Below are 22,086 nucleotides of genomic sequence, written 5' to 3'. Positions count from 1 at the left end.
CCCCGTAAGGAGAGCCATCCAGTGTAAAAGAAAGTGCAGCCTGTCCAAGAATGGCACCACACACGCAGAGAGCTGACACAACAAGATGATGCAACAAAAAGAACCACAGATTCCTGGTGCTGCTGATAAGGATAAAAGTGGTCACAGAAGAACACACAGCAAATGGACACAGAGAGAAGACAACTGGGGGTGGGGAAGGGAAGAGAAATTTTTTTTTAAAATCTGAAAAAAAAATAAATGGAAGGAGGGTCACAACTGTGGGAGGGAAGGATCACTGGTGCAGAGTATCATTGATGGGGGTGTGTGTGGAGAGAGGTTCACCAGGGGCATGCCTCTAAGCCATATGAATTTGTTCAGTATTCATGGGGCATTTTCTCAGTGGGTAGAGACCCACACAATAGCTGAAAGAATATTGAATTCCCATTCTGTGGTGTCCTGGTACAATCTAATAGAGTGGTAAGAATCTCCTGAATACATGAGCAGTGCCTAGTGAAGGAGGACAGACCATTATGCCAAGCCCTTGATATTGATTATTGTACTTATGAACCTTTTCTTATGAAATTGAAACTTAGCCTAGTATTATATACTGCCTAAGAGTTATCTACTGAAAGCCTCCTTGTTGCTCTAATGTGGCCTTTTTCTAAGCCAGACTCAGCATATAAACACATTACCTTCTCCCTGGCATGGGACATGACTCCCAGGGATGAGCTTCCCTGGCACCGAGGGATTATTACCAAGCACCAACTAGCAATGCATCTGGAAAAAGACCTTGACAAAAAGGACAAAATATTAAACACGTATGAGTTTGTAAAGCTAAGAGATTTCAAAGTGAGTCAGTAGGTAATTCCAGATGTTATGCATATGCATGTCTCAGCAGGATCTCATTAACTGCTATAGTAAACACTGCCTCAAACAGAGGGGCTCCTGAGGACTCTAGAGACATCTAGACAATACAAGCAGGGCCGACAATCTCAGGAATTTGGCACCTTGTCAGTAGGCCTTACTTTGGAATTTATGCTCCCCAATGTAACAGAGATAGACTCATTTATAACTTCCCTACACTTGGCCTTTCTGCCCATTTTATTTGAACATATAATTAGCACTATACTTGATAAATATATGTCCCAGAGACTTAAATCTTTGGTCCCTCCATATACCAGTTGAGTCCTGAATCTCAGCAGAGTTGCAAAACCTACCTCCAGTTCACTAGACTCACCCAGGACTATTAATAAAAGGATAATTATGGACAACACCCATCCCAAAAAGCAGAGCGCATTTCCAACTGCAAGCAAGATAGTTACAACCATCTGACCCATGGAATCGAAGCCCCTTCTCAGTCAGAAACAGAATGGGCTTAACTATCCCCATATCCTCAAGATTGGGGAATGAACAATAAGTAGACATTATTCTTCTATTATTATTCTATTATAGACTTATTATTATTCTATTAATGGAAGAATTTGTATCATTGATATAAAGACAGTGGACACCAGAGGTTCTGAGGGGATGGAGAGGGAAGAATAGGTATAACATGGGACATTTTTTGGATATTGGAATTGTCCGGCATGATGTTGCAATGGCAGATACAGGCCATTATACATTTTGTGAAAACTTATAAAATTGTGCGGGGCAAAATGTGAAGTGTAATGTAAGCTAGAGTTCATGGTTAGTAGCAATGCTTCAATATGTGTTCATCAATTGTAACAAATGTACCACACGAAGGAAAGATGTTAATGTGGGATAGTGTGGGAGGGTGGGGGTGGGGTATATGGGTATATTTTTGATGTAATATTTATATAATCTAAAGCTTCTTTATAAAGGTGGTTTAAAAGGTGCTTCAATATGTGTTCATCAATTGTAACAAATGTACCACACGAAGGAAAGATGTTAATGTGGGATAGTGTGGGAGGGTGGGGGTGGGGTATATGGGTATATTTTTGATGTAATATTTATATAATCTAAAGCTTCTTTATAAAGGTGGTTTAAAAGGTGGTTTTTAAATCTCTGGAAATGAAATGGAAATGGTGAGAGCACATCATGGTGTTTGTGACTTGCAGAGCTATTATATGGGTATGACAGTGTTCGAACAGGAAATAAGGACATTAATATTAGTAGAAGGAAAGTTTAAAAATGTAACATGGGACTATATAACATAGTTAAACCTGAGTCACACCTCACTGATAAAATCCAATCAAAAGCACTAAAGAGATTTTATCAAGTAATCTAACCAAAGTCTCCTCAATTGAAATTAATGCAATCAAAGGGTATCATACCCACAGGAATATATTAAAGAACATAATCTTTTTCTTTTTGGATTCATAAAATGACTTCTAATTGTCATAATTGCATTGCAGTTTTTAATAATGTTAACATTTTGAAAATGTGAATGAAGGGTAGATGGGATTCTTTGTATTATTTCTGTAACATTTTAGTAAGTCTGCAGTCTTTCCAAAACACATTTACAAATTAAAGAAAAATTTAAAGACTAATAAATGAAAAAGACAATACATCTATGGGATCTATACTTGTTAAATATTTCTCCATTTTGGCCTCTCTATATCTTCCCCATTGTAGCTCATCTAAACCCCTTTTTCATTCCTTTTTGCCCATGGAATAATATAAATTCTTTGGCTTAGTCTCTAAGATGCTCCTGAACTGGTTTTTGCTTACTTTTTATACATCATTTTTTTTCAGTACCTTACCTCATGATTCGGCAATGCTAGATCAATGTTCTTCCCCATTACATAATTCTGTTTTATGACTCTATGACTTTGAAAAAATCCCAACCTGTTTTTCCATGGCATTCTTTGCACATCTTTAATACTTAAACATTGAATTGTAATTTTCTGTTTACATAATTGTCTCACCTCCTTAATTGTAAGTTTCTTAAAGGTCTGGCATAGAAAGCATTTAATAAATGTTTATTAAATTCAACTTCCTTTGAATTTCTAGAGTACTTTGTCTCTACTTCCTTTCTGACACTCAAAACTTTCTACCAGTTTTTACAACAACTTTTGTATATGTCATGTTTCCTTTCTTACACTCAGTTCTTTTTATTTATGGACATTATCTTACTTGTGTTTTCTCTGTAACATCTAGTTCAATGTCATGCAACATGTAGTAGGATTCAATAAATACTTGTTGAGTTAATAAATTAGTTGAGGACCTTCCTTCATAACTGGTTCTTTCTTTTCTTCAGCTTTTAGGTTGTGCCTAGTTTTGTTTCTCCCTGTCTAGCTTCTCGAGGAATTTTTATGCCTTTATCTTTAGGTCTATATTATGGAATTTGCTATTCTCTCATTAAAAAGCAAAAACAAAAACAATGACTTAACTCAGTCATTTGTAGTGCTGAGGTAGAGTCTATGAAGCAGTAGCATTTCATTTCCTGTGAAATGAGGGATTATTCAACCACACACTTCTATACTTTGCAATATTTTTTAGATCCAAAGAGGATATTATAGGGTAAAACAAAACTATAAATATATATAAATATAAAGGTGAGGAAGTATTTAGAGAGTTTGATCTTCTGCTTCCAGCTAATCGATGTTGTTCCCATTCCTAGAGGATGGGAAGGAACAAGGCTTCCCAGTGACTTGACAGGATGGAGCTTTGCTGAACATACTTTTTGGAGTTCATAAGTTCATCACATACTTTTTGGTTCTTACAAGAACACAGGTTTGTCAAAATTGTATAAATAAACAGATAAATAAATCTACAAAATATTTAAATTGTGTGAGTACTTATTTACTCTACAAAGGAGTTCCAGCTTTTTTTTTTTAAATTCACCGTCAGATTTTTTAAAATAGGAAACTTTTCTGATACATATAATGAATCCATTTAAGGTGAAGTTGGCAAATATTTGTCAGGATATACTGTATAATTACATTGTGTAATTAACTTAAATAATATACACACTTGTTTTATTCAGGTACCATGAAGGGTAAGAGGATGGTAATAAACTCATTGCTTTCAAAAAGTTTAAAATCTACTTGAGTGGATAAGACAAATTTAAACAATACTAAGTTCATTTTTCATTTTCTTTATAGTCTAAGTTGTTTTTAAAGGAAATAAGTTTGAGTAATCATTAATAAAAAGCAGACATAAATATGAAGTACATAATTCTGAGTACATCCTAGAATGAGAGAGCATATTTAGCTGGGTAAAGGGAGAGGATCAGCACAGGCTTTACAAAGAAGGTGGCATTATGAGCAGTCCTCAAAACTTTGATTATGATATAACCAGAAATGGAGAACTAGCAATAGAAATGGATTCTGAATAAAAGATGATTACATTTAGATGGAACAGTTTTGAAGTACCATAGAGATATTTAGAAGAAATGCAAGTAGGTAATTGAAAATGTAGGACTAGAAATTTGGGAAAAGGTGCTCTTTGAGAGCCATCTGGGGGTAAATATTGAGAGAAAATATAGAGGAAAGGAATTTAAGAAGAACAATTGAGTAAGGGCTGAAGAGAGGAAAGGAAATGAAAGCAAATGTGCAGAGAGATAGGATGGTAAGTAGGAGAGAAATGTGTTTCTCAAAAAGATGAGTTTCAAGGAGTGGGTAGATAATGGCGTGAAATGCCAGCGAAAATGGAAGACAGTGAGTACTATTGAAAGTCAGAGAAAGTGGAAATGATGAATTTTAAGAGTGCAATATTCAGGGAAGCAAGGGATTAAAGACTCCAGCTCAGAGATTTATCTTGTTTATTCCATTCAGTGTTAGCTCACATGGTATTTTAAAAGTCTATCATTGTTGTAAACATTTGAAAAGTCAAGATATTTCATGTAAAAGTTCAGACCTCCAAGTTCTCTTGAAATTCTAAACACCTGGCAATGCTGGACCTGGATTTCATCATTGCAACAAAAGACTGGAACTGACTAGCGATTGCAACCTTTAGCTAGGGCACATGCTCTCCATTTATCCAAAGACCATCCGTCACTGCCGACATATTTCTTATACTTGGCTCTCTTTACTTATTTTAAGCACATGCAGTCATTTAACATTTTGACATTTAGTCAGTGGTTTTCAGACCAGCATGTGTAAGAATCACCTGGAGGGCTTGTTAAATCTCAGATTGCGGAGCGCTACCCACATGGTTTCTGATTGAGTAGGTCTGTGGTTAGGCCCAAGACTTTGTTCACCTAACAGCTTCTCAGGTGATATTGATGCAGCTGTTCAGAGACCACAGTTTGAAAAGTTAAAGGTAAGTGGTTGGAAAAGAGTGGTTTAGGAGTTTAGTGTAGTGGTCAGGTGCATAGACTTTGCATTCAGGCAGAACTGAGTTTTGTTTTCTCAGCCAGAAAACAAAAGGATGATTGTGCTTACATTGTAGATTTTTTAAACTAATGAGATAATACATAAAAATATGTCCATTATTTTAGCAGTAGGACCTGGCTTATTGAAAGTTTTCATTAAATGATTGTTATATTACTGTTGATATTGTTAATAAATATTGTATTTTAAGCATTGATTCTGAGGAGAAGGCCAAAGAGAGACTCAGTTTTGGAGAAGATTGTTCAAGGGTCTTGTATTATTTTTTAATAATGAAGGAATTATAGAAGTATAGAAGAAAATTACTGTTTCATTGAGAGCATCACTGGGGGCATGTTACCAGATAAAGATTAAAGGTGGGGCTATAAAAGCAGTATAGAAAGCCAGTCAAGGGAGGTAGATTTGGCCCAGTGGTTAGGGTATCTGCCTACCACATGGGAGGTCCAAGGTTCAAACCCAGGGCCTCCTAACTTGTGTGGAGCTGGCCCATGCGCAGTGCTGATGTGTGCACGGAGTGCCCTGCCATGCAGGGGTGTCCCCCGTGTAGGGGAGCCCCACGCACAAGGAGTGCACCCCGTAAGGAAAACCGCCCAGCGTGAAAGAAAGTGCAGCCTACCCAGGAATGGTGCCACACATACAGAGAGCTGACACCACAAGATGATGCAACAAAAAGAAACACAGATTTCCGGTGCCTCCTGATAAAGATAGAAGCAGTCACAGAAGAACACACAGCGAATGGACACAGAGAGCACACAACTGGGGGAGGTGGAGAAAGGGAGAGAAATAAATAATAATAAATCTTGAAAAAAAAAAAAAAGAAAGCCAATCGAGGTATTGAAATGGAGTGCCTTGAGTATACTCAGGAAGTATGTAAAGGTCACCAACTAGTATGAGGTAGTAAAACCGTATATCCATGGCATCAGACCAGCTGTGGGATGGTTGAAAAGGAGACCCTATCAGATGGATGGCATTATCTCCATAGTTTTGAAGGGGAAGATGAGACTCACAGAATTTAAATATTGCTCCATTCCACATAGCTAGTGGGTAGAATTAAAAGGATTCTAACTAATTTCTTCCTGACTCCAAACTCTCTCTTCCTTTTCTTCCTGACTCCAAACTCTCTCTTCCTGAGCAGCAGGTCTCCCAAATCCGTATTTGCTATTTGACTGAACATTCCTATTTGTCTAGATAATTTCCCCATTTCCCAGTATTATTTAAACATCACATCCTTCAGAGAGCCTTCTTTGATTCTATATAGACACAATTTGTAGTATGTGTATGAAGGTATATGTGTGTGTATCTCCCATTAGAGGTCCTTGGAGAAAAAGTTCATTTCAATGTCTTGATATCTCCAGAGATCAATAAATATTTTTTTATTTAATGAATGAACAAATAAAGTTTAAATTAGATGAACTGATGGAAAAAGAGATGGATGGATGAACAAAGAAACAGGGAAGAAGGGCTCAGATCTGGCTAAATGGAATGTCAAGCTCAAGCCCCTGTGGATACTCAGGTAGTGTTTGTGTTGGAAACATGGTCTTCCCTTTGAGCTCCGTGCATGTTGGTGGATATGCTGCCATGTTTGATTTGATGATGAAGCCAGGCACAGGGTGGCAGGGCAGCCTCAATCAGCGGCTTGATTCTATTGGGTCTTGTCGGAGAACAGGCCTCCCCTGTGGGCATCTACAGGAGTGATGCAGACATATTGGCAGCTGTGATTTGTTTCCACAGTTTACAGCCTCAAAGAGTTATATCTTTAATATGCCTTTTAGTCTGTAGTTTTCCAAGTGGCTGAACAGTTATTAGGCCATTGGCAAAGAATAAGTGTCAGTAAAAACATCACAGGGTTTATCAGGAAGATTTTTGGTAAGAGATATGAGAACAAAGTTCTGCCCCGAGTAGAACAGTGACATCCACTTTCAGTTCTGCCTAGCTGGCACTGAGATTGAACCACATCGGCATCCTAGGTGGACACAGTCGAGTTTCGGTTTAGCCAAATCATTAGTTCACAAGGCCCAGGCATTTAGGGAACGTCTATGGGAAGTGGATTGGCCCAACAGACAGGACGTCTGCCTACCACATGGGAGGTCCAGGGTTCAAGCCCCGGGCCTCCTTGACCCATGTGGAGCTGGCCCATGCGCAGTGCTGATGCGCGCAAGGAGTGCCATGCCACTCAGGGGTGTCCCCCACGTAAGGGAGCCCCACGTGCCCCGTAAGGAGAGCTGCCCAGCGCGAAAAAAGTGTAGCCTGCCCAGGAACGGTGCTGCACACACAGAGAACTGATGCAGCAAGATGACGCAACAAAAAGAGACACAGATTCCTGGTGCTGCTGACACAAGCAGACACAGAAGAGCACGCAACGAATGGACACAGAGAACAGACAACTGGGGGCTGGGGATGGGGGGACAGGGAAGGGGAGAGAAATAAATTAAAAAAAAAAAAACAGGGAACTTCTATGAATCAAGGACTGGATTGGGCCAGTTGCTTTGGCTTAGGGCATAAAGTGGGGGATAAAAACTTCCCCTAAAACAGGGGTTCTTAACCAGGGGTCTGTGAGCTGAAATTGAAATTTTAAAAAAACCACATTTTTCTTCTGGGGATGTGTTGGTGCGGTGTGATATATTTATTAAATGATACACAGTACAGTGTGGACTTAGTAAGGGGTCCATAGTTTTTACCTGACTGGCAAAGGGGTTTGTGGAACAAAAAGGGTTAAGAACCACTGCTCTAAGGGGTAACTGTCATTTTTTTCATGTAAAGACAAAATGTTGCTGAGGCCAGGCCAAATGCATTCTTGAATATACCATTTCCATGTAACAAATGAGGTTGGTAGGGTCTTTATCTCACTGTTAGATTTTGAGTTCCAGTTGATTTACCCCCAAATGGAGATCTTGTGCTGGAGCGTCACAAGGACCACCACAGGTCAGGTGTTCAGTCTTGGCAAGAGCCCAGTAGAATGTTGATGGCTATTTTTCAATAGGGGTGTGTCCCGGAAGAAATGAATCCAACCCCAAAATGGCGAGTTTGGGTGGAGGCTGCTTCCCTTTTACCAGAAGTTCCAACCTACCTCTATTACTCACAAAGCCTTGTAGCTTAAAGGAGTTGTTAACATTGTGGAACCCCAAAGGTAGAGAGTGTGCCAGTTTGCTGAGAGCTTATTGGAAGCAGTTGGTTTGGGTCCCATTTAAGGATGTTGATTTGTTGTTACCTGTTTTATGTCAGGTAGCACGTTAGTTTGCCAAAGTGCTGCTGATGCAAAGTACCAGAAATATGTTGGCTTTCATAAAGTGTATTTATTTGGGGGTAAAACCTCACAGTTCCAAGGCTGTGAAAAGTCCAACTTAAGCCATCATAAGAGATGCTTTCTCACCAAAGTCAGCAACTTTTGGTCCTGGCATTGTTGCCACGTGTTGAAGCAAGATGGCAGGCAATCTCTGCCTGGGCTCTACCTTTGCCTCTGGAACTACCATCTCTTAGAGCTCAGTTGTGAGTAACCAGGCATGTGCTTGTCTCTTTCTGGGCTTCCTATATCAATCTTGGCTGTTCTGTTTTCCAAGTTCTGCTGTGAGCTATCAGTTATACAGCAGGGCTGGTTTCCTCTTGAGCCTCTCCATGGGCCCAGCCCCTCGGGGGCTTTGCGTTTAAGCTACAGTCTCTTTGACATTACAGATTCAAATACATTGACTCCCTTTTTTCCTCTCTGTCTGAGTTTCTGTGTCTCATTTTATATCAGACTCGGCAAGAGGGAAGAGACTCAACTGAATCACACCCACAGACATAATCCAGTCAAATGGATCTCACACCCACAGGGATGGATTAGTTTAAAGTATATTTCTCTTTTGGGGATTCATAAGATAGTTTCAAATCACCAAAGGACTAAATAGAATGTCCAAGTGAGACATTTACCAGTATCCAAAATGTCTGTTAAGGTGTTGGCCCTCCTTTTTGATGGTTGAGACTAAAAAGACAGCAGTTTCTCAACTTCTGGAGATAATTTGCCACATTAACACCCAATATTTTTTTTTGTCAGAGTTTATCAAGATAAAGTCTGCTGGTGGAGTGTTATAACACCTCATTCAGGGCATTTGGGGCTCAGGTTTCTGACTAGGCATCTCATAGGATATCACCTCCATGTAACGACTTTGAACATCAGAAAGTGCAGGCACTTATTCTAATTCTTTATGGCAAATGGCAGGGGTATTTAGGTATGGAGGGAGTTCTAAACACATATTGGAGGTCTTACCACAGTAATACAGTTTGGTTTTGTTCCTTAAGTGCTAGGGGATAGAAAGAAGTTGTTGGAAAGACATCATACCAAGTGCCAATGTATTTAGTTAGAGTTACAATATCTGGATAGTTGAGACTATAGAATCATCAACTGAATTCACTTGGCAATAATTCACTGAAAGTTAGCCTTTTATGCTAATCATCCTGGGGAGCTGTTTTAAGTTATTATATTTTGTACTTCCTCTGCTTCCTTTCAAGTCCTTAATCAAGGCTGTGATTTCTCGTTTTCCCTCCTGAGATTTATATTGTTTTGCTGGGCTACCTAAGAGGTTTAGGCAAAAAAATTGAGGAGTGATTTATATGCCCCATTAACATTCTCTTCCTGATTGGAAGAAGCCCTTTTGGATTTTGAGTATTCAGAGTAAAACATTAATAAAATTGTTCATTCATAAATGGAAGTCACAAAAATGGTGCATCGAATTGGCTCAAAGTGCCCCCCTCATACTTGTCACTTTAGCTTTCATTCCTATTGTGAACCCTGCACAAACCTCATAGCTGAGTCATGGCACTGTCCCTCACTGTGGCTCTCTTGAATAGGTTGTGATTTGGTTGCCTGTATCCCTAAGAACACGAGTCCCTCCCCTCCTTGAAATTTTCCAGATGTACAACCTTGTAGTCCTTTTTAGGTGAAGGGGAACCTTTGGTCCATTCCTAATCACCTTTTCCCTTAAAGTAGCTAAAGTCACAGAGAGGAACAGGGTACATGGAGGGCAAGAGAAGTTCCATGGCACTAAGTAAAGCACATGTATTTTTGATTTTGAGTGATCCGGGGGTGATTGTGTCTTGAGGCTCAACCAAACTAACTTCTAATGTTTCAGTTCCTCCAAAGTCCTATATCAGCACCATGTCATCATTATTGGCACTGTCTACTTCAACCTTAGAAACCTCTTGACCCAGCAGCCACAACTACATTTCCTTCCAGTTGGGGTCTGTGGGTTGTGTTCTCTGGTTGACTTGGGATTGGCTCATGTAGTGGGAACTTCTTTGTTGAAAGGATTTCACTGTAATCTGTGATATTTGCAGCCCCTTTGTCTTGATAACATCCTTTAAATTCTCATCGGTTTTAATATGAGGGTCTAGGGGAATTTTCCAAGGCAGACCGGATGATTTCAAGACTTTATCTGGTTATCTTTTGGTTCGTTTCTCTTGCTGTGATCAATGGGTGATCTTCAACATTGTAAATCCAGGCTCCCTCAGTGAAAGCCCAAATATTGGTCAATGACTTATCTACGATTTCTCCTGGAAGTTTTATATCCCAGGGAAATCTTTCTGAGAAGACCAAAGCTTCTGTTTAACAGTTAGGAACCACAGCAAAAGACTCTTCACCAATTTAATGCAGTCTCCAAATGGACCTAAAGTTGACATAATAGTTTGGGTGAGGGTCTAAGCTGTAAAATGACCCAGACGCTGCCATTCTTCCTTAACTATCATTACCTCTACTACCTACTCATCTCTCAATTGAGCCACACAAATGATTTGTCTGGTTTCTGTCTGCTGTGTCACAAATTTCTCTCCCTTCACTATCAGTGCAAATACACGTCTTTGTAACTATTGTCTGAATGGGAGTGGAAACTTTTGTCTACTCAGAATGAATCTTAGGACCTGAAGCTGGCTGACAGATTGAAAATAAAAGCTTAAAAATATTTTCAACTTGCCTTTGAATAACTGTTATATTTTATGCTTTCTCTTTGGATGCAAGATAAAAATGAGGTAGACTGTGTTCATATTCTAAAACTGACACAAGCAACATCTAATAATACTTAAGAAGATCTCTGATATTTTAATGTCTGTTAAAACTTTGAAAAGCATTTATTTTAATTTACATTGCACAAAACAAATAGTAAGTATTGATTTTTAAAAACTGTTTAGCTTACAGGTTGCAGTGGATCAAAAGAAAATGCTTCAAGTGTTGAGCAAAATAAAGAAAACCACTGTCTTGAAAATGAAACTGTTGAAAAGACAAGTGTAAGTGCTGGGGTGTTATCTTTGTTTCTATGATTGGTCTCTGTAGATACTGCTTCAAGTAGTGGCCAAATATTAATAAAAGAAAATGTGTAATTTATTTTCTGACTTTGGCCTGGTCAGCATATTGGGTTCTCCTGCTACTGCCATGACAGTGAATGTGTGTCATTTTGAGTAGTTGTGTGTTTTCATTTTGAGGTTGGTGTTTAGTACATTTTCTTTTTGTTCAAACAAACATTTTATAGGTACTTGCTTCTCTTTCTTTTTTCTGTCTGGTCCAGTCCTTCCAGAAAAACCTTCCTTTACACTGCCCTTTTGTAGTGGTACTGGTGGGTTTGGGGGTCCTATTGTTTTTTTTGCAGTAATAGCTTCCCCTAAACCAGGGGTTCTCAACAAGGGGTCCATGAGCTTGAATTGAAGTTCAAAAAACATTATTTTAGTGGGCACGTGTTGGTGCAGGTGTTATATGTTTATATACACAGTATAGTGTGGACTTAGTAAGGGGTCTATGGTTTTCACCTGACTGGCAAAGGAGTCCGTGGAACAGAAAAGGTTAAGAACCCCTGCCCTAAACAATCTGAAACCTACTTGTCATATTTTTTTGTGATTGTTGTCTCTGCATTTATTAAATACAGAAAATCAGAATGAATCATCCCTATGGTAATGGTAAAGAAGTCGTAATGCTTTGTATGATGAACCAAGAAGAGCCTCAGAGCCTAGGGAAAATATGTTTTCAAATATGTTCCTTTTACTAATCAGCAACCTCAGATCTGATTTGTTTCTGATCAATTGTTACAAGCTAACCCTTATTTATTTTTACTTCAATAATATAAGTAGGGGTTCCAGTCTTCATTTCATTCGTAAAGCCAGTAAGCATAATCATGAGAACAATGTAAATAAATCACAAATATTATGGAGATTATTTGATAAGAGGTGGATCTTAAACATGGTTCTGGTGATACTTGGCCTAAAGATGCAGCCTTCCTGTCTTTCTGCCGAATCTTTTTTTAGCAAGCAAAGACTCTTCATTATGGCTCTGTAGGCCTCTGAATTGCTTTCAACTAAAGGGTGACATGTCTACTGATAGAGAATGGTAAATGTAAGGGAGTACAGTTTCTCTGGTGATTGTCATTTTTGACCTGGATTGGTTTCCCAGTGTTGCCAATTGATTGCGCCCAAATTATGAGTTTAATCATTACTGTAAGGAATTTAATTTAAAAAAAAGATTGTAAGGTCTTTAAAGAGTCCTTTCCTTTATAAGGAAACCATGGAAACTAGAGCCAAATGTAACTAGTGACCAGTTTTCTATGATGAAAAATTTTTTGCTTAGTGTAGAAGATATTATCCAAACTGTTTGAGACTACTATAAAATTCTAAATATGCTTCCAGGAAAGAAAGTCATCTAATTTGGCAATAGTGCTGTTTTTTTTCTAAAAGGAGAGGACTGGACTATGAATACTTAGAAAACAAATCTTTAGACTTCCTGGCTGTCCACTCAGATATTTGTATTCTTGCTTCCTGAAAATGAAGCCATCAGCCTAAGTAAGATACAAATGTGCCAACTTGTCAGGCAGATAAATTAAACAAATGTTGGCAAATATATTAGGGAACTTTTTGTGTTTAATCATAGGAAAGCATATTGCTGGTCTAAGCTACTTAAACTCTTAAAACCACAATTTCTTCATCTTGCAGGGTATTTATGAGACTTTAAAGAGATCCTGAATATGAACATGTTTTGGTACTATCTGGCAAGTAGTGGATTTTCATTACATTCAAATGAATTTCTAGTTTTACATTTATTTTATTGAGTTGGTGGACGCCATGATAAACAGTTCTTAGGATCTGCTTGGATTCTTCCCTGCATTACATAAGAGTCTATGACATTTTTTTTTTTTTTAATCTAGAAACCACTTTGCTGGGGGCGGGAATCTTACCTTGCTAATTTCTGCTTATCATTGGTCAAAATAAATTTTGGTTGAATTAAAATAAACATCAGTGAGAATGATCTTAATTATCTTAAGAAAAAAGTTTAATTACATGACAAAAAAGAATAGCTATGACAAAAAAGAATAGCTATGATTACCATATGAATATATTATTGTGAGTGTTCAGTTCATCAACTACTCTCCAAAGGCTATTGATAGTAAACTACACTTTGAAAATCACAATTGTGTAGGCCTATTAAATTTGATACTGGACTTTGGTTTCTTCATTACATAATTAGATAATTAAAAAAGGTTATTTCTAAGGAAACTTCCAGAGCTAACATCCAATCATTCCATGACAGTTAGTAGCAGAGACAATCAATTATATCATATAAATTGAGGACTCACTGGTATTATAACTAAAATATTTTAGTCAGCAATAGCAAAAGATCCCCAGACAAATTTAGAATTAGGTGATGGATACATATGGAAAAATAAGCCTAAGTTTCCTTAGGCCACATTAATTTAAGATGGCTTTACCAACACAATCATAGGTCTGTTAGTCTCAAAACATGGCCCTCCAACCAGCAGCCTTAGCATCACCTATGGGCTTGCTACAAAGGCGAGACCAACTAAATCAGAAACTCTGGGGGTGGGACCCAAAATTTTATGTTTTAATAAACCTTCTATGTGATTTTGAAACTTCCTAAAGTTTGAGAGCCAGAGCCATGAGTATAGGGAGCATAGAGTCAAAGGGAGTCACCTGCTACCTTTCCTATTCCATGCTTCAAACCAGTCCATTTAGGGGAGGTAGGCCCAGAAAGTTAGTTACTCCAGGATTTAGAAAGTAATTTAACTAGAAGTCATACCATATGTACTCTTTGTTTCCTGCTTACATTCTTCAGTTCTTCAGTGATCTGTCCCAAAACTGTGGGAGCTGATATTTCCAACATCATTCAGCAACATGTATTAGTGCTCTGTATTGCTTCTCATTTTTCCACAGTTGTCCCACTTTTACTATAGCTTAATTCAGAACAGTTTTCTAGATGCTGTTTTACTAGGTGGGAGACGTTTACTCTAAAGAAAGAGATCCAAAGAAGTCAGAGGAAGGAATAACTTTCAATTACATTCCTTTCTGTGTTCAACAGGGAATCTTTCCCTCCTTTTTGTTATGCTTTTAGCATAATTTAAATATGCCAGGAGATCCTATTCCCATCCACGGAACTTAAACGACTGATTTCTGTCCCCCAGAAAGAAGTTTTTTTCAATTGAATACTTCATCTTGGTCACCTTCAAGGCTTAAGTGAATAACGGTGTTGCCACTTGTCATATGATGTGGAAAACCCTGAAGTTATAAACGGGGAATAAAAATTTGCAAAATATGTTATAGCAAGATTTTCCAGAATTGATGAAATTATATAATCTAATGGGAAAATTAAAATTTGGAAAATAAAAATTAAGTCATCATTGAGAACTTTTGACCTTTAATGATGAATAAATATGTTATCCTTGATTTGGTTCCTTCCTTTATTTTGATTTTATTATTATTTCCTTTGAATGATTTCAAATGAGTGGAAGACTTTAAGGGGTATGTTCTGTGTTTAAATAAAGCTAATAAGCAAAAGGTAAATGTTGAAGACTTGCTAATACAGAATCCTCTGGAGAAACAACAATGCTTTTTAATGAGTTCATAGAGAGGAGAGACCTGGAAGAGAGAATCAACAGGACTTGGTGAGTAAGTAGATTGAGAATTGAGTGGTATCAGAACAACAAACGGGATTATTTTGGAGGAATGTTAACAAATGATTGAATAGGATAAGTTTATTTATGACATCTTAAATTTGAGGTTCCAGTGGAGCAACTAACAGGAAATATTTGAGAAGAGTTGGACATATGGGCTGAGAACTAAGTTTGAAATCAAAAGTAGGATAGTATTTTGACTGGAAAGAGGAAAAGATCCAGAGCCAGAGTCAGAGAACAGAGTTTATATCTTAGCTCTACCATGTCATGTCACCTCGAGCAGGTTAAAAGACCTCTATTTTTATTTGTAAAACAGAGTGAAATACCTATTGTTTCTATCCTACATGAGGGCAGTAAGTTTAAATTGAAATAGTATATGTGAAAAGACTTTGACAACCAAAATATCTGTTTTTTGCATGTATTTGGAGATATGACCAAATCTCTTTAAAAATGTTTTAAATTTCAGATAATGTTTCACTTGTTATTTGATATTATAACTCTAATTTCTTCAGCAGAAAACAGATTCTAGCCAATCTTGTGAACTAAAGCTGGTCAATAAAGAAACTAAGTTGATACCATGCAAATACCACAGTGGATGGAGCAGAAAGTTAGGACTCTTACAAAATCAGAGAGGTAACCAGGTGGAGATAAATTTGACTCCAGGAAACATATTAGACTGGGAAGGAAGTCTGGTGTTGGGTAAGCCATAATTGGGAGCCAGAGGAGTTGAGTCATGATCTTTATATACTTACCCTCTGGGTGTTCTTGGTCAAATCACTGAGTCTATCTGTACCTCAGTCTCCTAATAGAAAGAGTTTTGACTACATAATATATGGGTCCTTTTAAGTTTTAATACATTTATGATTGCGGCCACCCCTCGGGCTGAAGTGTGGTTTGCTGGCCTGGAAGGGGGCGGCGGCCGCGGTAGGCCTATTCCAAACCGCTGCCCCCATAATAGGGTAGTTGGTCGGGCCCACCGCCACCCCTGAAGGAAGCTCGGCATGGGCGCAGAGTGCCCTCGGGTCTCCCCTTCTCGGCAGCCATGCTTCCGTGGCCGCCCCTCCTCCCGGATAGCGCCACATGATGCCTTCTTCTTCTTTCTCCCTGTGCAGGCGCAGGGCGGAAAATTCCAGTCTGCCCTTCCCCCCCCCCCCCAGCAGCAACAGCCAGGCGTGGGCGGGAAACTCCAGTCTGCCCTCTACCCCAGCAACAGCAGCCACCAATCACTAAACCCTGCCACTTCCCCCAGCAACAGCAACAGCCAATCCCTAATCACCACCCCTCCCCCGTCCAGTACCGCCCACTGACCTTTCTCCGGCAACCAATCAGAACAGGGCAAGGCTTCGACCAATCAGCCTTCCCCAGCCCCTATAGAACTGTTGCCTCTCCCTCAATAAAGTGGACTTGCGTGTTTACCTTGTCTCCGCGGTAGTTCTTCTGCCGTGCGCCCTGCAGGCCTGGCCTCCCTTGTCCCCAGTTCGTCGCCTGCTTCTCCCGGCGACCCCTTCATCGTCGGCTTTGCCGGGCGACCCCGTCAGCCGAACCGCGCAACCCCTGTGAGATTGACCCCTCGTCTGCTGCCGGACCGACCGCTCGTCCCAAGTGGGACCGACCCCTCGTCCCAAGTGGGACCGACCCCTCGTCCCAAGTGGGACCGACCCCTCGTCCGCAGCCAGACCCCACCTCTACCGACCGAGCAAACCGTCACATATGATACTTTGGTAGACTAGGGAAATTATTTTAGAGAATCCCAATATAGCCCTTTAAATTGTTTTTACAACCTGTAATGTATCTTTACATGCCTTTTTAACAGGTGCACCTACTGATTAGAATTATTTTGCATTTCAGCTCTATTTCTCTGTTTACTGTCCTTGCCAATATTTGGAAGGAAACTTCTTTCCTAATACCACTCAGCCATGGGAAAGAAGGTTTTGTGTTTATTTGTTTTAGGGAATGAGTGCAGAACAAGGATTCCCTTGTCTTTCTTTATATATGAACATATATGTATATATGTTCATATATGGATGTTCTCCATAGCCCCTATTTAAATGTGGTGGCTCTGACCTTGAAGAACCTATTTTAAAAATACCTTAGAATCAGAGAATAATAAGGAGTTTTAATGGTAATCCAAGGCACTGACTCACCTGAGTTTAAAATCTCTTCTATCACCATCCTGCTTAAGGGGTAACTATTATCAGCATGAAAGCCTCTAGCTATGGACTATTTACCACCTCTCCCGGTAACTCGTTCCATCTGGGTAAGTTTAATTATTTTTATTAAATACCTAATATTCAACTACTTTACCACTGGGTATATTTTCTATTTTCTAATGTCAGTGCAAGTATAGTGGCAAACTTTTAAGCTTCTGGAATTAATGGGGGAATAATCTTAACTCACTGATTATGAATACTTAATGATATTATGTTTATGAATGTGCCTAACCTTAGTATGACATATGGTAAGTGCTCAGTAAAAGGTTAATGCTGAATTGAAAGCTGCTTATTTTACGTATTTGTAGAAACTATGGCTAGGGTAAATCACATCCTTAGAAACCAAGCTATATTAAAAGCTACAGACTGCAAATGTGATGTTGGACTTCTCATTAAAGCCTGATTTTTTGAAAGAAGTTTCCCTGTGAGTCACAAATGTGATGTTGGACTTCTCATTAAAGTCTGATTTTTTTGAAAGAAGTTTCCCTGTGAGCCATTATAGTCATTCATTCAAAATATCTTTATTTGTCATCTATTTTGTGCCAGGCACTGCTCTAAATACTGGGGAAACAGCTATGGACAAAACGACAAGGTTGGTGCTTTCACTAATATACCTTATATAGGGGAGATAGTAATAGATGAGCAAAGAAGAATTTAGACTGTGAAAATTGCTGTGAAGGAAATAAATAGGGTCCTGCAATAGAGAATGCTTTAGGGAAATCTAATTTAATTAGGGAGGTCAGTCTGGGAAGGTCTTACAGAGGAAGTAACATCTGAGTAGAGACCTGAATGATGAGAAGGAACCAACCTTTGAAGGTGCAGAGTAAGGAAACCTCAGGCAGGGGGAACAGCAAACAAGGCCCTGGGAGAGAAGTAGGGTGAAGTATTTGACTTGTTGAATCCTACTGAACACATAGCAGGCCAGTGTGATTGAGGTGTGGGAAGGGCATTTAGCAACACTGCTGAGGTTACTTAGATTAGCTTCAAAGCAATATTGCAATTCTGATACAAACCTTTTCAGATTTGTGGACTGGGAATAACCATTTGAAGTTCTAGAATCTACTCAACTCACAGCATTGTATAATAGTGGGGAAAAATGGAGACTCCTAAGGAGTGTACTTGATGTTCAGGCAAGTTTATATAAACTTTGATTTGTTAGGGAAAAAGAATTTTTATTGAACTTTCATCATTTTTAGCTTACTCTTTATAATTATGCAAATTTCAAAGGTTATTTATAATAGATTTTGTGTCTATTTGCTGACACAGGAACAGAGAAGCAGCAGACAGAGAACAGACAACCGGGGCGGGGGGGGGGGGGTGGAGGGGAAGGGGAGAGAAATAAATAAATAAAATAAAACTTTCAAAATTATATATATAATAGATTTTGTGATATTAAGGGGAGAACAATAATACCAATTAACTATGTTCTAACCCATTTAAATAAAGCAAAATTGAACTATACAGTTGAAAATTATCATGAGAAAGTAGATTAAAAGTGAAGATTTCTTGATTTCTGTAGGAATTTTTGTTTCACTCAAAATTTTATTTTTTATATTTCTCTTACAAAAGAGGTGTACACATTTAACTTGCACAGAATATGTAGACTCCTGCCTTTTATGGATTATTTTCAGGATCCAATACTACCTAAATATTTCTTCATCATAGAAACAATCTGGAAAAGTCAGTCCTTTTCCAGTTGGTCCTAATTTCCTACTTGCCTCTGGAGAGTTTGAAAACAAGGGCAGGCACTTTGCCATGGCCTGCCTGCAGTCTATTTATTTTCCTAAGTGAACAGGCTTTGCCGATGTCATTCACGTGACTGCTGCCCTGGGTACATGGGGAGCAGACAGGGCCGGGGGTCCAGGTGGGTGGGTTTATTCTGTTATTTTCTCGGAATGGCTCTTTCTAAAGTGGAATCCACTTCTCCTGGGTTTGCTCCCAAGGCCCTTTTAAGCAGTGACAGGCCTTAGTGTCGGGGCCCCGGGTTGTCTGTGATTAGCCTGCACGGAGTTGAGGCTGCTTCTGATGAAGACGGCCTTTTGGATCTACTCTCCACTCTCCAGTCAACCCAGGGAAGCAGAAAATGGCCTCTAGGTTCGAGGGATGATAAAATAGAAAGAACAGAGGTTTGCATTCAGGGTTGAAGTCACCCAGGTGTTGTTTCACTCAGGGCAAGTCATACAATCCCAGGGAGCTTCAGTTTCTTCATCTATAAAATGGAGGTTATAATTCCATCCCGAAGGGTGTTGTGACTACCAGAGGTAATATTTATAAATTAACTGTCACAGTACTTCAGATAATAGCCACTTGATAAATTACTGCTATTAGTAATAAATATGCTATATTCATTACTGTTTCTCTATTACAAGGGCAAACACCTAGTTTCAGTGGAGCATAGTAGTTTTTGCAGCACTTCTGCTAGAAACTGCCCTTCTTCTAGATCCGAGTGTTCCAAACCACATCTTGCATCAAACTGAAAAAGCCCATGAAAATATTTTTTCAAATACCCTCAGCAACATGCACTGATCTATTTCCTCCTAAATATATGTATATAGTCTCTAGATGTGTAAATGGTTTTTCTGTGAACATAGGATGCAGTTTTTTAAAAAAAATCTATAAAAATGGCATAACTTAGAGCAGATGTGGCTCCAGCAGTTGAGCACCCGCCTTCCACATGGGGGAGGTCCCAGGTTAGGTTCCCAGTGCCTCTTAAAGAAAAAACAAACAAACAGTGAATGAGCAGTCAACAAGAAAAAAAAAGGTATAACTAGAGTCATAACCATTCTTTCATTCAACAAATATTTATTTTACACCTCTGAGTTCCAGGTGTAAAATGCTAGGTGCCAGAGACATACATTATTTCTCTCCTCAAGGGGATTCAGTTCTAGGGAGAATGGGCAGAGCATATATTTCACTTCTAGAGATTTGTTTTCTCTGATGGAAACAATTAAAATAAAAGCAATGCATTCAAATGATTAAGGTGCAGACAGTGCAAAAATTTACAATAGTAATTTTATGAAACCAAACGTCCAGTGGAAGATTTTACTAAGAATTGATATGTTACTGGCTTGGTATCATTAACCTTAAGGAATCTCAAGTAAAGCAATTTGCAGGCAGTGGCTTTATATCTTGCAAAAACACTTCTTGTGAAATCACAAGCCCAATTGAGCTCTATGTCTGTAAAACAAGGTTTCTAGCTGATGCCTTGTTAATTTTAAAAATAAAATAATGTTCCCCTTGAGGCAAAGGAGTAGATTATCTTCTATCATCTTTATATCTAAGTAAAATCAATGGAAGGCAAGGTATATATAAATTAGAAAGCTGCATCTTAGGAGGGACTATAAAATATTAAGTATTTACTTATATCCAGACAGAGAGATATTATCCAATTATGCATATGTGGTGCATATGCTAGTAAGTATAGAACATGCATATTGTACATGCATTTTGGGACTCATTTAACATATGAATGATGCTCTTTTTTTCTAAGCAGAGATTAGATGTTCAGTTTATGAAATGACTATGCTCTAAAGTACTTTTATTTAATTGAAACCTATTGGATGTGTTTATGTGAGCTGATTGAATAGAGATGAAAGATATTATTGATTCATTTGTTTTTCAAGCATAATAGGGTGAGGGGAATTCTTTTTACTTGCGACTCCTAGCTAACTCTTGCTGCTCTTTCTCAATACAGCTCAAAGCCTTCCCTGACTACTCCCTTATGGGCTGAATGCCTCTACTGTACTTTGTTTCTCTCTACACTGCCATGAGCTTACTCTACTGCTTTGCCAAGTCACTGATGGGCAAGAATTCTGCTAGCTTTCGCTCATCCTTGTGTCATCCTTGTGTCTCTACGTAAGCAGATTCTCAAGTATATTTGATGAAATAAGGAGATATTAGAGTAGGCAATGGAGATATAGAGTCAAAACTACCTTTAAGGAGCTGATGGTTCAGTAGGTGATTAAGATATTAATCCAATCATCATATAGTGAACCCTCAACACACATGTGTTGGATGAACGACTTGGGGAATGCCTACATCATGCCAGGAGCTATTTGAGACAAGCTGCCTTTCATTTCTGCAGGGCTTTTTAGTTTACAGAGTGCTTTCATCTGTCATCATCCAGGGTCAGAAGACTAATCCGACTCCCTCTGACTGTTTGCCTGTATCTTAAAATCATTTCCTCTAGGAAGGTGCAATGCAGTGCCAAAGCTTCCGTGCTTCCAAGGATACTTTATACAAATATCCACTCTCACTCTGCTATCCAATTTACTTCCTCTCACTTTCTAACCTCTGTCTCTATACTGATCATGACTAACAAAGACCTGGACTTGCAATTAAGAAAAATTGTCTTTAATGCTGACACTGAACCTTACTAGATGATCTGTCCTTGTGAAGTCACTTAAATTTCCTAAGCTTGTGAAAATGTCAAGAGTGCTTTGTCAACTCTAAAGTGCTGTAGGACTGGGAAGTCTAATTATTTTGAACATGAATATGGTAATCAGTACCAATTACATATTAAATGCTTTGGTTGTGCCAGGGAAACACTGGTTCCTAGGAATGCTCAAACACATGATGATACATGCTTTGAGGAAAGCTTATAAAGTATTCAGTTAAAGCAATTCTCATGGTGATGTAATAAATGAGGAGGTGAATAGGCAAAGTGATAAGTCATACTCCTTTAACCTT

At 38.7% G+C, this 22,086-nt stretch overlaps 1 protein-coding gene across 3 annotated transcripts in view; it reads left to right on the top strand.

The window, feature by feature from the left end:
* Positions 1–22,086, top strand: part of DLG2 (discs large MAGUK scaffold protein 2) — a 2,400,703-nt gene that overhangs the window by 601,578 nt on the left and 1,777,039 nt on the right. Inside the window, exon 4 of one of the 3 annotated variants that reach the window (XM_058306073.2) lies at positions 11,430–11,525. The exons of the other annotated variants lie outside the window; for them this stretch is intronic. Coding sequence (XP_058162056.1) covers positions 11,430–11,525 — 96 coding nt within the window. The remainder of the gene's footprint in view (positions 1–11,429; positions 11,526–22,086) is intronic. 3 annotated transcript variants of the gene reach the window in all.

This window comes from Dasypus novemcinctus, chromosome 10 (assembly GCF_030445035.2).
Source record: "Dasypus novemcinctus isolate mDasNov1 chromosome 10, mDasNov1.1.hap2, whole genome shotgun sequence".
Classification (NCBI taxonomy): Eukaryota; Metazoa; Chordata; class Mammalia; order Cingulata; family Dasypodidae; genus Dasypus; species Dasypus novemcinctus.
Note: the sequence above shows the minus strand (reverse complement) of the source record. Positions and strands in the feature narration are given on the sequence as shown.